Source organism: Xenopus laevis, chromosome 5L, assembly GCF_017654675.1.
Source record: "Xenopus laevis strain J_2021 chromosome 5L, Xenopus_laevis_v10.1, whole genome shotgun sequence".
Taxonomy (NCBI): Eukaryota; Metazoa; Chordata; class Amphibia; order Anura; family Pipidae; genus Xenopus; species Xenopus laevis.
The window spans coordinates 135341467-135356299 of record NC_054379.1 but is presented as its reverse complement, the minus strand read 5'-3'; the positions used below and the strand labels follow the sequence as shown (position 1 = coordinate 135356299).

The 14833-nt window shown below is 39.5% G+C and overlaps 1 protein-coding gene across 4 annotated transcripts in view; it reads left to right on the top strand.

The window, feature by feature from the left end:
• sned1.L (sushi, nidogen and EGF-like domains 1 L homeolog) overlaps positions 1-14833 on the top strand; it is an 83763-nt gene that overhangs the window by 21703 nt on the left and 47227 nt on the right. For all 4 annotated transcript variants that reach the window (XM_041563417.1, XM_041563416.1, XM_018263867.2 and 1 more), the window contains exons 2-10: positions 4318-4605; positions 6469-6609; positions 7389-7551; positions 8703-8828; positions 9642-9755; positions 9872-9985; positions 10347-10460; positions 11920-12033; positions 14655-14768. In XM_041563417.1, the coding sequence (XP_041419351.1) occupies positions 4318-4605; positions 6469-6609; positions 7389-7551; positions 8703-8828; positions 9642-9755; positions 9872-9985; positions 10347-10460; positions 11920-12033; positions 14655-14768 (1288 nt within the window). The remainder of the gene's footprint in view (positions 1-4317; positions 4606-6468; positions 6610-7388; positions 7552-8702; positions 8829-9641; positions 9756-9871; positions 9986-10346; positions 10461-11919; positions 12034-14654; positions 14769-14833) is intronic.

The window sequence follows — 14833 nt, the reverse complement described above, 5'->3', positions numbered from 1 at the left end:
TCAGAGCTTCCCCGCTTTCACTGCTCTCCTCACATTCCCCCTGTTCTCTTCACCATTTAATTGTGTAACCAGGGCATGGGAATGGACATCAGGTCCCCCATTCTGGTGCACAAACAAGATTCTGAGATGATGCAAGACTTTCCTTAATAACGGTGTCCAAAAATGGATCCTGCCTGCTATAATTATGACTTCCCAGACTTATGGAAACGAGATTCAAATAATTTATACAGTGGAATTAAAGTTTATTTTGCTTGACTAACATGATAAAATAGGATTTGAAATAATTTGTTTGGGTGACGGGTCCCCTTTAATGAATGGTCCAATGAGCTTCTTCTTTAGAAATAAATTTAAGAGTTTGCATTAAAGGCCAGAAAAGAAATATATGAACCAGCTCTCTATTGGACGTCTCCTTTAATAGGGTTGCCACTAGACCCATAAATTATGCTTCAGCCAGTTATTAATATAGAAAAAAAGGAGGGCCATTATTTTTTTCCAGAAAGGTGGCAACCCTACTTCTACATACAGTGGCATACACTGTATCACATAGATATCTTAGGGGAGCAAAGGTCAACACTGATGAACTACAAAGCTACCTCAAACTTTAGCCTGTCCATAGTTGCTCCTGCTTGATCGTATGGTTTAACCTTCTCTTTAGTTATGAGTGGGCACCAGTTCACTGCTTTGTGCTTTTTCTACAAGAAGCAGCTGGTAAAAAATGGTGCTTCCTCTTGCAGTCAGGCTTTGGTCTGAAATCCACATCATGTTTCTTTATAAAAGTCAAGTGGGAACCCAGAAAGATTTTAACATGCAATTATTAACTTTGCTGTAACTTTCACTGTTTTCGTTGGTACTACACAATTTAGCAGTGTTTTCTGTTGTTGTCTTGATGCCTCTTCAAGATAGGGCTTGAGGGTTTCCAGATGCTCCGTTGTTGTACAGGATATTTTCTTGGTGTAAACACCCATTTCATTTCAAGTGTTTTTGTTTCTTCACATGCGGGTGTGTGACCATAGCTGCAGCATCACATGCTTGTGCGTGCATTGAAGCGGAATCACACATGCTTTCTCTTCTGCTGACAGATGTTGCAGTGGTTTTCCCCAGCTAGCAAACACTTACACAACAGATAAATAGCTCTGTGTTTGCTGGCCTCTCTTGAGGAATGGCTGAAACACCAAAGAGACCATTCAGGATGGAATCTCCTGTTGACTCCAGTGACGTTTTTCTTGTACTAAAATAAATGCAGTTTATAGAGGTATGAATCATTCTGAAGTCGTTCTTCTCAGTGAGAAAAATATGTCAGAGGAAGCCAAAATTCATACATGACAGATGTGTTAATGGCTTTGCTCCATTTTGTGAAAAAAAGTCATGTTGGTTTTGTCAACGTTCTTGCCATTGCAACTCGATCTTTGCTGTTCAACACTAAAATTGTTAGCTACTTCATTGGGGACAAAAAATGTTTAACATCTGTAGCTCTGACTGCTGGTAGCATATCACCAAATTCAAAAGGGGACAAATGGTTGTAGAAGATGATTCATTAAGATGGGTACCTTTTATTTCGTTTATCCAAAAAGTATAGTGGTCACGCTCACATCCACGGCAACTATATTTATTTTCATGCCACTCTTTGGATATTTTTGTCAAGGTACTCACCATACACTTTATTGTACATCTGGTGTTATGTTTGGTTTATTCTGCTTCAATGACTTTACAAATGGAAAGGGAATAACAGATCATTGTATTGGCGCGAACATTTCTACAAACAGGCATCCCTTTATTGTACTGGTTGAAGAGATTTTGTTAAAGGTTCCAGTTTATAGTATTTGTATAAGAATTAGAATTGAAATTAATCTTATAGTGTTGTTTTTCTATTGAGAGACTTTACTAAAGGGAATAAGAGTTTGTTTTGAGCTGTGGAGGAAACAGAAAATTAACAGAAAATTAAATTAATTAATTTCTCCCTCTCTCTCCCAATAGGTTGGTTTTGCTTCCAATAAGGATTAATTATATTTTAGTTGGGATCAAGGACAAGCTACTGTTTTAGTATCACATAGAAAAAGGAAAGACGTTTAAAAGAAATTTTATAACGGCTCAGGAGGTAGACATAAGACAGTTACTTACAGTATAGGAGCTACTGTTATATTATTACAGAGAAAAGGGAAATCATTTTTAAAAAAATGTATTATAATGGAGTCTATGGGAGACGGCCTTTCCGTAATCTGGAACTTTCTGGATAATAGGTTTCTGGATAACGGATTTCATACCGTATATGTGTGTGTGTGTGTGTGTGTGTGTGTGTGTGTATATATATATATATATATATATAGCATTAGACTTTGCATAGAGTATGGTAAGAATGAAATGGGCAGTATAAGGGAACTAACTACACCTCCTATAAAATATGTTGCATCCACACATTAGGAACATGATAAAAATTATTTTTTATATGCAATAATTTTTAAGTGTTAATAGATACTAAATATGGATAGATGAGTTTTTTTTACATTGTAAAAGAGGTCAGTGTGTGTAGACCAAGTAATTGCAATCAGTTCTGTGAGAAGTGGGAGTCTCTCTCCGGCTATGAACATGAACAGATCTCTTTGTGCTGATTCCTAGTTCGGGGTGCCCTGCAAGTTGTCCTTGATTATATTTGTATTGCAGTATATAGTCTTGTGTTCAGCTGTATAGTCCTGGCTTGACATGTGAATAACTCCCCTGAAGCTGTGTGTGTTTGACTTTTTTTTTCTCTATTTATGAAACCCTGACCAAAAATAAAGAAGGTGTTAGAGAAGCGTTTTTTCTGCCACCGTTATTGAGACTGGCAAACTGTGCCAGCCTCAAATAAAATTTGAGACCATTTCTTCTCTGTATATTTGTATTTATACATATGATGGAAGCATAAGGTGTGCAGCTGTATTCCTGTTGCATGGCTAAAATAATGATGCACACAGATGTATGCTACTGACAATGCTGGACTTCAAGTGTAGGTGACTTTCATAGGTGGAGTAGCTCCCCTACCACCTCACTACAAACAGTCTCCAATGCATTATATCAACCGAATCCTAGCTGCAGTACAGTGGCACTTAGAAAGGATTTCCTCAAACAAGCACTTCTACTGTACCGTTTTGGGGCTCAAAATCAGAGTGGATTTTGTTCATCGATATCTGCTATTTTATTAAACATATGTGTGATAATATTTAGTTCTTTAACTGCCAGTTGATGGCAGCTGGTGGCCCTTATTGATTCAAATTAGTTTTAGCTTTTATAAATATTCTGTGTAAAACAAGATATTCAAGAGTAAAACTATTTAATGGACTCTATAATTTGCAAGACCCTCATTTCCTAATGTATCAGTTATGCTATAGAAAATGTAGCTATTGTAGCTTTATAAATAATTGTAATACAGGTATGGGATCCCTTATCCTCAGGCCTTTTCAGCAAGTAATTCTGTTTTTTTAATTATTTACTTTTTCTCTGTAATAATAAAGCAATACCTTGTACTTGATAGGAAATAAGCTGCATGAATACACATTGGTGACAAACCAATCGTTATGGGTTTATTTAATGTTTACATGAATTTCAGCAGACATAAGGTGGCCATACACGGGCAGATATCGGTCGTTTAAACCAATTTGACAGCTTATCTGCCCGTGTATGGGGGCTTCCGACGGGTCTTCCCGATCCATATATGGCCACGATATCGTTTGGGAAGGTTTGATTTTAACCCGACCGACCCGCCTGAGCCCCGTGGTGTATCGTAATCCAATCATTCGACCATACGGCCGAACATTCAGATTACCCCTGATATAGTCATGCCATTAGTGGCATATCGGGGAAAGATCTGCTCGTTTGGCGATGTTGCCAAACAAGTGGATCTTTGAGTCTATGGCCAGCTTTAAGTTATGGTGATCCCTTATCTGCGAAATCCCAGTACCCAAGCATTCTGCATAATAAGTTCTTTACCTTTACTAATATTGGACTCCGAAGAAAGAGGTTGTGCTACAGAAGAGTTACATGAGCATCTTCATCAGATTAAATTAACAAAAAATGTTTTTTTTTCATTTAAAAAGGCTTCATCCTCACTCTCTAAATTTCAGTCATGAAATAGAAAGGTTAGAGTTATGATGGGGATGATGATGCAGATGTTATTTAGGTAATTTAACTACCTAAAATGTCAGATATAATTGTATTTAATAGTAGGGGGTACATTATTATTCCACATATATTGTTCCTTGGAATTTTTCCTGCTAAATACTTGTCTTTCTAAAATATCGCAGAGCTTTAATAATGTCATGTCAAAACGTTTTTCTTTCTGTACAGGTGAATAACAATGGGGTGGTGTCCTTTCTCCGGGAGGTGTCCCAGTTTACTCCTGTGGCATTTCCTATCTCTGGTGACCGCAGAGTGGTGGCTGCATTTTGGGCAGACGTGGATAACCGTAGGGGTGGCAATGTATTCTACCGTGAGACAGAGGATTCCATTATTCTGGATCGTGCCACTATGGATGTACGCACTTACTTCCCAGAACTCCCTGACTTTCACTCAACTTGGGGCTTCATTGCCACTTGGCAGCGTGTCACTTTCTATGGCGGTGATTCTACTTCACCTGTGAGTCTACCTTTCTGCTGAGTGCCTAGTATGAAGAATGTGAAGCATAGACCCTGGGAAATGTCTGTGCTATACTGTTAGCAAACATGTTGTTGACAGCCAATGTTGAGCCCTAGAGTTATTAAATGCTTCTAAATGTTATATAATATGTACCTGTAATGTCATGATACCTAAACTGTGCAGTTTAGGTATCATGATATCATTTAGACTAGTAATTGGGACAGTAGGTCTTTTTACATAGCCTATAAAATGTGTATTAAGGTGACACAGCAATAAATTAGAAGTATAATGGACAGCCTTATGTATTACATGTCATTTATTGTGACAACTAGAGGCCTATTTATCAACAGTCTTATTTTAGTGGTTTTAGAGGTTTTTGATTAAATTCACTTCTCTAAGATGCGATTCGAGGAAACTTTGGGCGACTTCGGAAAACGAAGAGCTCTGAGTGCCATCCTCCCTTCGATTTTCATTCTAGCCGGCGGAAGGCAGGGGAGGCAGTTTAGGGAGATTAGTTGCCCCGAAGAATAGGAGATTTGTTGCCGGGCGACTAATCTCCACACATCACAGCATGTGTCTCTGCCCTTAAACCATGTGTCATGAAATTCAATAAAAGATCTGATGAAAAAACACGAATGGAAAAAGTTGCAGAAAAGTCATGAAAATACTTTTTCAACTTGTCACATAATAACGATGACTTTTTCGTATTCCCGCACAAAAGACCGATTAAAAAACACCCAAAAACCTCTAAAACCATGAATCAAAGAAAGATCTTCCAGTTGTAGAATCTGCCATTGACTTCTACATGATTTCAACATTTGGAATTGTCGCAGTTTTGTCACATAATTAATCCTGGAGAAGGATTTCCGTGACTCTTTCGAAAAGCATGACCCGAAAAAGTCACAATAAGTTAATTCAGAAAGTAGCGGAGTCGCATGTCTACCCAGCGGCAATATGTTAGCCACTGGGTAAGCATTTGTAGGAGATCAGGTGCCCGTGCTAGAGAAGATTAAAGGAGAAGGAAAGCTACTGAAGCAATATCTGCCGATAAATTAGCCACAATAGTGCAAGCTATACCACTATTATTTATTCTGCGGAATGCTTTACCATACCTGAGTAACCAGCTCTAGAAGCTCTCTCCGTTAGTTGGGATAGCAGCTGCCATATTAGCTTTTGACATCACTTCCTGCCTGAGTCTCTCATAGCTTTAGGCTCAGATTACAGCAGGGAGGGGAGGCAGAAAGGAGAAGGGAGGGGGAGAGGGAGGGAGGAACAAACTGAGCATGCTCAAGCCCTAGCCCTGGAGGTTTAAGCTTAAAACAGGAAGTCTGATACAGAAGTCCATGTGTACACAATAGAAAGAAAGAAATAAGTGGGGGTAATTTATCAACACTGGGCAAATTTGCCCATGGGCAGTAACCCATGGCGACCAATCAGATTGCTGCATTCATTGTTCTACTTGCAGCTGGCTTCAAAAAGGTAATCACTGATTGGTTGCTATAGGTAACTGCCCATGGGCAAATTTGCCCAGAGTTGATAAATTACCCCCACTGTGTTTCTTTTGACAGAGGACCCAGAGTAGCATTACTTTGAGGTTTACTGATGTATTTATATAGTCCTTTCTGATAAAGCTTACTTAGTTTTAACCTTTCCTTCTCCTTTAAATCACGGGGCAACTAATATCCTAATTTGTCATAGCCCTGTGCAATTTTGTGCCCATTAGTTGTTCAGCTCTTGTCCTTGGTGGTAAATATCTTTTATAGGATCTGTTACAGACATTAATATTTGTAAGAATCTGCTCTTGCAGTTGTGTGTGATGAACTACCTGTATAAACGAGATGCTTTGCTTCCTGTGTATTTCAGATTAACACCTTTCAGATTGTGCTGATCACAGATGGCCTTCGCTCCTTCACCATTTTTAACTATGAGACAATTGAATGGACAACAGGCCGACATGCCAGCAGTGGTGGAGACAGTTCTGGTAGAGGGGGCATTGCTGCACAGGTATTGCTCTTTGTACCTTTACTATGCCTGGGCATGTGCTTTCAGAAAGAGCCAGCACTTTAGGATAGAACTGCTTTCTGGCAGGCTGTTGTTTATCCTACTCAATGTAATCGAATGTGTCCCAGTGGGACCTGGATTTTTACTATTGAGTGCTGTTTTTAGATTTAACAGGCAGCTGTTATCTTTTGTTAGGGAGCTGCTATCTGGTTACCTTCCCATTGTTCTGTTGTAATATCAATCCAACTTGCATTACAGCAGTAAAGAGTGACTGAAGTCTATCAGAGCACAAGTCACATGACTGGGGGCAGCTGGAAAACGGAAAATATGTCTAGCCCCATGTCAGATTTCAAAATTAAATATAAAAAAATCTGTTTGCTCTTTTAAGAAACTGATTTCAGTGCAGAATTCTGCTGGTGCAGCACTATTAACTGATGTGTTTTGAATTTTTCTCATGACAGTATCCCTTTAATGGTATTGCCCAGTTTTGTCAAGGAAGCATTACACAATGTATAATGGCGATTTGACCACCGTTTGCCTGAAATATATGAAATATATTAAGTATTGCCATGACATAGAATTGTGTGTAGCTTAGAATAAGCAGAATAACATTTATATAAGCATTTTATGTAAAATTTATAAAAGAAACCACTTAATAAATAAGGCATAGTTTCCCTTGAATTTTAAAAATATAGTGCAGTGTTTATACAAGTACCTCATCCTTCACAGAGTATAATGAATGGCTGCTTCTTGATTTTTACACCCCTTTCTTTGTCTCCTAGGCTGGCTTTAATGCAGGCGATGGCTGGAGATATTTTAATATCCCAGGCTCTCGTACTGATGATATTGCAAGGATTGCAAACACAACCAATGTAGGAGTTCCTGGACGCTGGGTGTTTCGTATAGACAACAACCATGTGCAGGTTGGGGAATGCAGGAATGCAAGTAAGAGAGTGATTATTTTTTTTTTTCATTTGAACGTTTTATTGATTTTCAAAGAATGATAGGTTAAACAGTCATAATACTGAAAACACAGTACAAATAAAAGTAGCACAATGTCACTTTGTCTGTCACAATTATACATTGGTGTGCATTTAGACATTGGAGAGTGATTTATTATAACCGCTCCGAAGTCATGCAGATATAACATACACCTGTACTGTGATTTAGGCAGTGGGTTGTTTATTGATTTCTCTGCAACTGATCAGGTCTGAGATACAGACAAAGAAGGAGTACCTTGTGTCAGTAGGGCTGCAAAAGCCTGTATATTGAATGAAAATGCCATATGTTCGATATAATTCAACTGTTTTCTGCTAACAATGAGCTGTAATTGCAGAATAAGAATGTTTTATCACTTAGGGATTCTCTCACGGTTTTTATGGAATAGTTTTTATCACTAAATTACACTGTGTACATTGCAAGTAATTCATTCTACCATTTCAAATTTTATTCTTGAACAAATAAATGTATTTTTTGTGGTTATATTGGTGAGTAGGCAGCCATCTCAGTCATTGTGCTTGGTCATATGCTTTCCGAAAGAGCCAGTACTTCACAATGGAACAGCTTTCAGAGAAGCTATTGTTTATCCTACTCAATGTAACTGAAGAAATCGCAACCCGACCTTGGATTTTTACTATTGAGTGCTGTTTTCATAACTACCACTAGGTGGGGCATGGAAACATTTTTAGCATTGCAGGTGTCCTTGTTCTCCTCGTTGTGGGAGGGGGAGGGAGGGGGTGATATCATTCGCACGAGTCACATGGTTGAAGGCACCTGGGAAGCTAACAACATGTCTTGCCCCATGTCAGATTTCAAAATCTGTTCGCTGTTTTGAAAAACTGATTTCAATGCAAAATTGTGCTGGAGGAGCACTATTAACTGATGCATTTTGTAAAACAACATGTTTTCCCATGACAGAATGCCTTTAAATTCTTTAATTCACTATGTGTTCTGAGGAAAGGTTTGGGCACCGGTTCAGAAAAAGAAAACATATTATTAATGTTGGAGCTTTACAGAAATGAATACAGAGAATGGAAACTTCTGATTATGAGGACCTTGTTAAAATTTGGTTTTTAGTACTTCTTCATTTCCTGCAGCTTCTGTGTGCTGGACGCTACGTCCCTGCCAGAATGGGGGTCGCTGCATTGACGACTGTGTGACTGGGAATCCTTCATACACTTGTTCTTGCCTTAGTGGCTTCACTGGAAAGCACTGCCACATTGGTAATATGATGGATCCGTTCCACATTCAGTAATCTTATATGCTTTTATTTTCTCCTCTGTTTTGCTTCAGGCCAGCCATTACCTAGAGATGTATAGTTTGAATCATTTCCTTGTATCCCTTGATAGCAAAACTCTGTTTTCTCATGACTGTGTGGCACAATAATATAGCATCACACTGTACCTTACACAATGGCTGGACCTCACTTGGATAGAACTCCAAATGTTATAAGGAATCATATTAATAAAGAATTACCACTATAGCTTGGGTGCATGATTTTATCAGTTCATCAATAATAGTTCTTCCTAAGCTTTGTTCATTAAAGGAGAAGGAATGACGTTTTGCACTTTGAGGTGCCAAAGGCTAGGCACCCCTATTGTATTTACTTACCTGAAACCCTGGGCCGGTGCTCCTATCAGCAGAAAACTGCACCGGCCCAGGGTTATTCCAGTGAGCACCACAAAGCGATCCTCTTCCGGCTTCTTCTTTCTTCAAATTTACCGTGGCAGACGCATGCGCATTAGAACGAAAAAGCCGACTTTTTAGTTAATTTCAGCTTCTCATTCTACTGCGCATGCGCAGCCAAACAAAAGAAAAGACAGACGGAAGAGGATCGCTCCGTGGTGCTCACTGGTATATCCACTGGCTAGTGCAGTTTTCTGCTGATAGGAGCACCGCCCCGGGGTTTCAGGTAAGTCAATACAATCACTTGGAGGTGCCTAATATTTGGCACCCCCAAGTGCAAGAACGCTTTTCTTCTCCTTTAAGAGCTACCTTGGTGCTAAAAAATGTTATTCACAATATATATATTTTAGACATGGGGAGATGCTACTCCCAGCCCTGTCAGAATGGAGGAACCTGTGTGGATGAGCCTGGCACCTTCACCTGTCTGTGTGCCCCGGACTTTACAGGAACCTTATGTGAAACAGGTAATGTCGGGTCAGTAGGAATCCATAAGAGTAATGCTCTGTAGGTTTGTTCTGTATGTCTCTGATGTTAAAAGTGTTTATGGCAGTCTAGTCCCTGCATGTCCTGTTTATCCTAGAGGTATCGCCCTGCACATATAAGACCTGTCACAATGGAGGGGAGTGCGAGGTTCATCATGGGATGGCAGTGTGCCTGTGCCAGGAAGGATATACAGGGGCCCACTGTGATACAGGTGAGATAACAAAAGCACAACAGACTTGAATGGACTTTAGACTAGTGTGTCTGGACATAAGGACAGTAAAAGGATAATTTAGGGTCAGTGCAAAGGCAACCAGAATGCTATACTGAATCATGCAAATGGTAAAAATTCTAATGTTAATGGAGACACCCAGACAACTTTGAACTAGATGCTGGGTAATAACCCTTTGAAGGGTAAGTTTAAAAAACTTAACAGCATACAAAGAAATCGTAAAATATAGGACAAGTACTGATGCTGAGTTCCTCAGGCAAAAGTACTAAAATAGGTCTTTTTTTTTACTATCCATCTTACAAATACTGACATTTTACCCCACCTTTATACTCTGTCTTTGCAGAACTCTTGCCATGTTCTTCCTCTCCTTGTTTGAATGGCGGGACCTGCAAAAATGTTGGTGTTGGATTTAGCTGTCATTGCACATTGGGATTTACTGGAATTCACTGTGAAAAAGGTGAAAATTTACTACTCTTGGTATATAGTAAACATTATAGTTCATCCCCCTGCTAGAAAGACATTACAAAGTAATGTGCATTTCTAATATTAGCAAATGTAATAAATGCTTAAAGGAGAAGGAAAGTCGTTTAGCACTTGGGGCTGCCAAATGTTAGGCATCCCCAAGTGGATGTATTGACTTACCTGAAACCCTTGTGCTCACAGCAGCAGAAAACTGCACTGGCCCGAGTTATTCCAGTGAGCACCACGGAGCGATACTCTTACGGCTTCTTCTTTCAGTGCGCGGTTGCACCTGCACATTAGAGTGAAAAGCTGAACTTTAACTAAAAAGTCAGCTTTTTCATTCTACTGCGCATGCGTCTGTCCTGGGAAATTTGAAGAAAGAAGAAGCCAGAAGAGTATCGCTCCGTGGTGCTCACTGGTATAACCCACCGGTCCAGTGCAGTTTTCTGCTGATAAGAGCAGAAAGTCAATACATTCACTTGGGGGTGCCTAACATTTGACACCCCCAAGTGCTAAACGACTTTCCTTCTCCTTTAAGGCATAGAGAGCAATGCCAGGGTACTACCATACCCTCTGTGTATTTGTGTTTGTTTAAAAATATTCCTTGTCTCTGTGTCATAAGGGCTTTGTCATGGCAGATACTGTGTTTGTCAGTGCATAATAATGTGAAGGCAGAAGGCAGTGCATCTGCAATTTATGCTGGCAGAGAAAACACCTATGGTGACCTAGCCCTGGTAGACCTTGTTCATCTGCCTTACTGGTGCTAGCTATAAGGAGACTGCAGAGAGTGTATTACTTTGATTGACCTGGAGTGCACTTGGCTGGAGCCCCCTTTAAAAACCAGGATCAAAACAGCCGCTGGCACGTAGACTATAAATGTCACCGGCCTACCCATTCCACGGATTTATATGCGCTACAATTAACCAAGAAATACAAAATTATGAATGCAACATACCAGTAAAACGACTGCATAAACACTCCTGCAAGCATGTTCTGTACACACAGCACCAGCCCACTTGCATTAAAACAGGCAGTGATTAATACACATTCCTCATCCATTATTACAGGAATCATAGCTAGAGTTGCCACCTGGCTGGTATTTTATTAGCCTGGCTGTTACAAATGATACTCCATGCCAATGATATTAATAGGGAGGAATATTAAAAACATAGGAAAGCCTGTATTTTTTCCAGAAAAGGTGGCAACTCTAATCATAGCCATACAAGTTATAGAGAATACGACCAATTAAGCACATTGTGAAAATAACCTGCTAATTAGTGACATGTATTTACATATATTTAAAATGCCCCCTATCTATTAGTAAGTTATCTTTTTCAGTGAAAATGTTGTCTGCATCTCCTCAATGAGGCATTTCTTAATAAAGGCGCTGTAAGAATCATTTCATAGCATACCTTTTTACATGTTGATCACATAATTATTATATTTTGCCCCAGAACCCAGTCCATGCTTTACATCTCCCTGTATGAACAATGGAGTGTGCAAGGATGTGGGTGCTGGATACATCTGTGTGTGTGTGCAGGGATTCACTGGAATACATTGTGAAACAGGTGAGCATTTTATCACTCACTTTCCTTCCCAGGGTTTAATGAGACACAAAAGGTAGCACCACCGCTAGAAGAACTCTGCCAAATTGACTGGTGGAACAATGTCGTTAATTAATTTACCTTCATATTTAATCTATTAATCCCTCTGGCATTTGAGACATACTCCTATGATGTGCAACTGAGGGCAGTCTAGTATTTTCCTTCATAGTCTACAATGAGTATTTCTAGTTGTTTTGATGTAAAAATGAGAGAGGTAATTGCATATCTTAGAAGTAAATTTGAAACTGTCCCCATCAGCTTTGGGCCTACCCCCAAAGCTGATGGGGACAGATTCAAATTTACTATATCAAGCAGCTGAAAAATGTTGGTGTAGCTGATCAGTGTACCCAAGTGTTTTGATAAATCCAAGATAAAAACAAAAGTATTTTCCATACACATGGAAATGACCCACAGTCTGAGAACAACTCAAACCAATTGTTCTCAGACTGCGGGTCATACCCCCTAGGGGAGGCCAGAGTAGTGAATAATATAATACCTGTATTTTGGGAGCTTTCTGGATAATGGGTTTCCATACTGAAAGGTACTAATTAAGCTAAGAAAAATTGGCATTGAACATACTGTTTGTCCGTGAACAGAGAACTAACTAAAATTACAATAATAAAGGGAACATTTTTAGTTAGACCACTGGGATACCTTATGATTTTGTTCTATTTGTTCATAAATGACTGCGGTTGGCATTGTAAGTACTGTCTCTGTATTTGGTGGTACAAAATTGTGTCAAACTATAGGCTCAGTGCAGATCTGTTTAAAGGAGAACTAACCCCTAAAAATGAATACTGTTGAAAATGCCATATTTTTTACAATTAACTTATTGCACCAGCCTAAAGTTTCAGCTGCTCAATAGCAGCAATGATCCAGGACTTCACACTTGTCACAGGGGGTCACCATCAGCCTTATACTGTGACATTTCTATTCTATGTGTACTGTATATTGTGAGTGGGTCCCTAAACTCAGTAAGTGACAGCAGCACAGAGCATGTGCAGCGAATCAGCAGAAAAAAGATGGGGAGCTACAGGGGCATCTTTGGAGACACAGATATTTACAGCTAAAGGTCTGTGGTTGCCTTGGGCTGGTACAGAAGCTCAAAACATAGTGTACAACATTTCATTCTACTTCTTTAGTTAAGCTTTAGTTCTCCTTTAAAAGGCACAGAGTTAGCCAGTGTTTTCTATTTCTCTAATGTGGGGTACTTCATCCACATATTTTTTAACCCAAAGTATCTATGTAATGATATGTGACATTCTAGAGAAGTGCCTAACATTCACCTAATCCTTTTGAGTAACACTTGCACAGGATTGTCTCAATCATCCTTCTCTTTACCTCAGGATTATTATTTGCTTAATTGAGCAAGTATATGCTCTAACCACTCTGGAACTTTCTGTTCCTGAACGGGCTATGTGCAAATTTCATTCTGTTTTACTTATTGTTTCCCATGAATTCCATTATTGCTTCCTTCTGCTCTGGCCACAGCCCTAACAGTGTTGTCCCCACCTCCTAAGCCATGGCTCAAGGCATGCAGAGAATTACCACACAATACTAGAATGTTCATTTATAAACATGAAGTGCAGCACTATGCACAAATATTGGCACAGATTTGAGCCAGTCCATGTGCCGTGTTTTATGTTGCACCCATTGTTACTTGTACTTGCACAACCTCTTATTGACACCATATGCTGTCTCACATACACATTGATGCCTCCACAACTGCAGGCAGATTTACCAAACCAGCACAGGTTTTGCACCCATACGTATAAACCCACCACAAGTTGCATCTCATACACTTTTTGTGTGCATAATTTAAATGGAATGCAGGGTAAAATGCATTGTGGTTTTTTTTTTGTGAACTGCACAAGATCTTTTGCATGTAGTACCACTTTAGTATATGAGCCTTTAGGTACCTACTTACAAATTTAGAGCCTTTTTTTTAACAGGGAAGACTAAACAACAGGTTTATAAATATACAGCCCTCTCTTAGGGGCAGATTTATCAAAATGTGAGTTTTGATTTTAATAAATTAAAAACTCGTCCACATTCTATTCATTCCTATGGGATTTTTGGTAGCATATTTATCAGATGGTGAGTTCTAACTGTCACCAGTGCCGAATCTAATGAAAGTGTGGCCTGAGGCGGCTCATGCAATGCCGCCCCCCCCTAGCCGGCTTACCTGTCGGGAGGGGAGGCAGGAACACTAATGCAGAGAGCACAATTACGCTCTCTCGCAATAGTAAAGCTGAATTTCCAGTGTAAAAACCAGTTATATGGCTCTTAAAGGTACCAGGAGCAGCTTTTTGCCTCCCCTGGAAACTTCTCCGGCATTGCCGCTTGATGCAAGTTTCTCAACTCGCCTCATTGGTGGGAGCCCCTGACCCCACTGTCACCCATTGATAAATATGATTCTAAAAATCCCCTAGGAATGAATACAAGTGGGTGAGTTCTTATATATATATCAAAATCTAAACTCACATTTTGATAAATCAGCCCCTGAATGTCTTCCTTAGACAAATAAAAAAGGAAAATGCTTATGGTTAGTTTCTATTTAATTATTATTTTTTTTAAATTCCCAGAACTGAGACCCTGCTTATCATCTCCCTGCCAGAATGGTGGAAGCTGTGAAGATGTGGGCTCTGGTTACTTCTGTATGTGCAGGCAAAGATTTACTGGAATACACTGTGAAACAGGTGAGGTGTTTGCAGATGACAGTAGTTGTGCACATTGCATGTTCAACCTAAACTGTGCTTTGTAA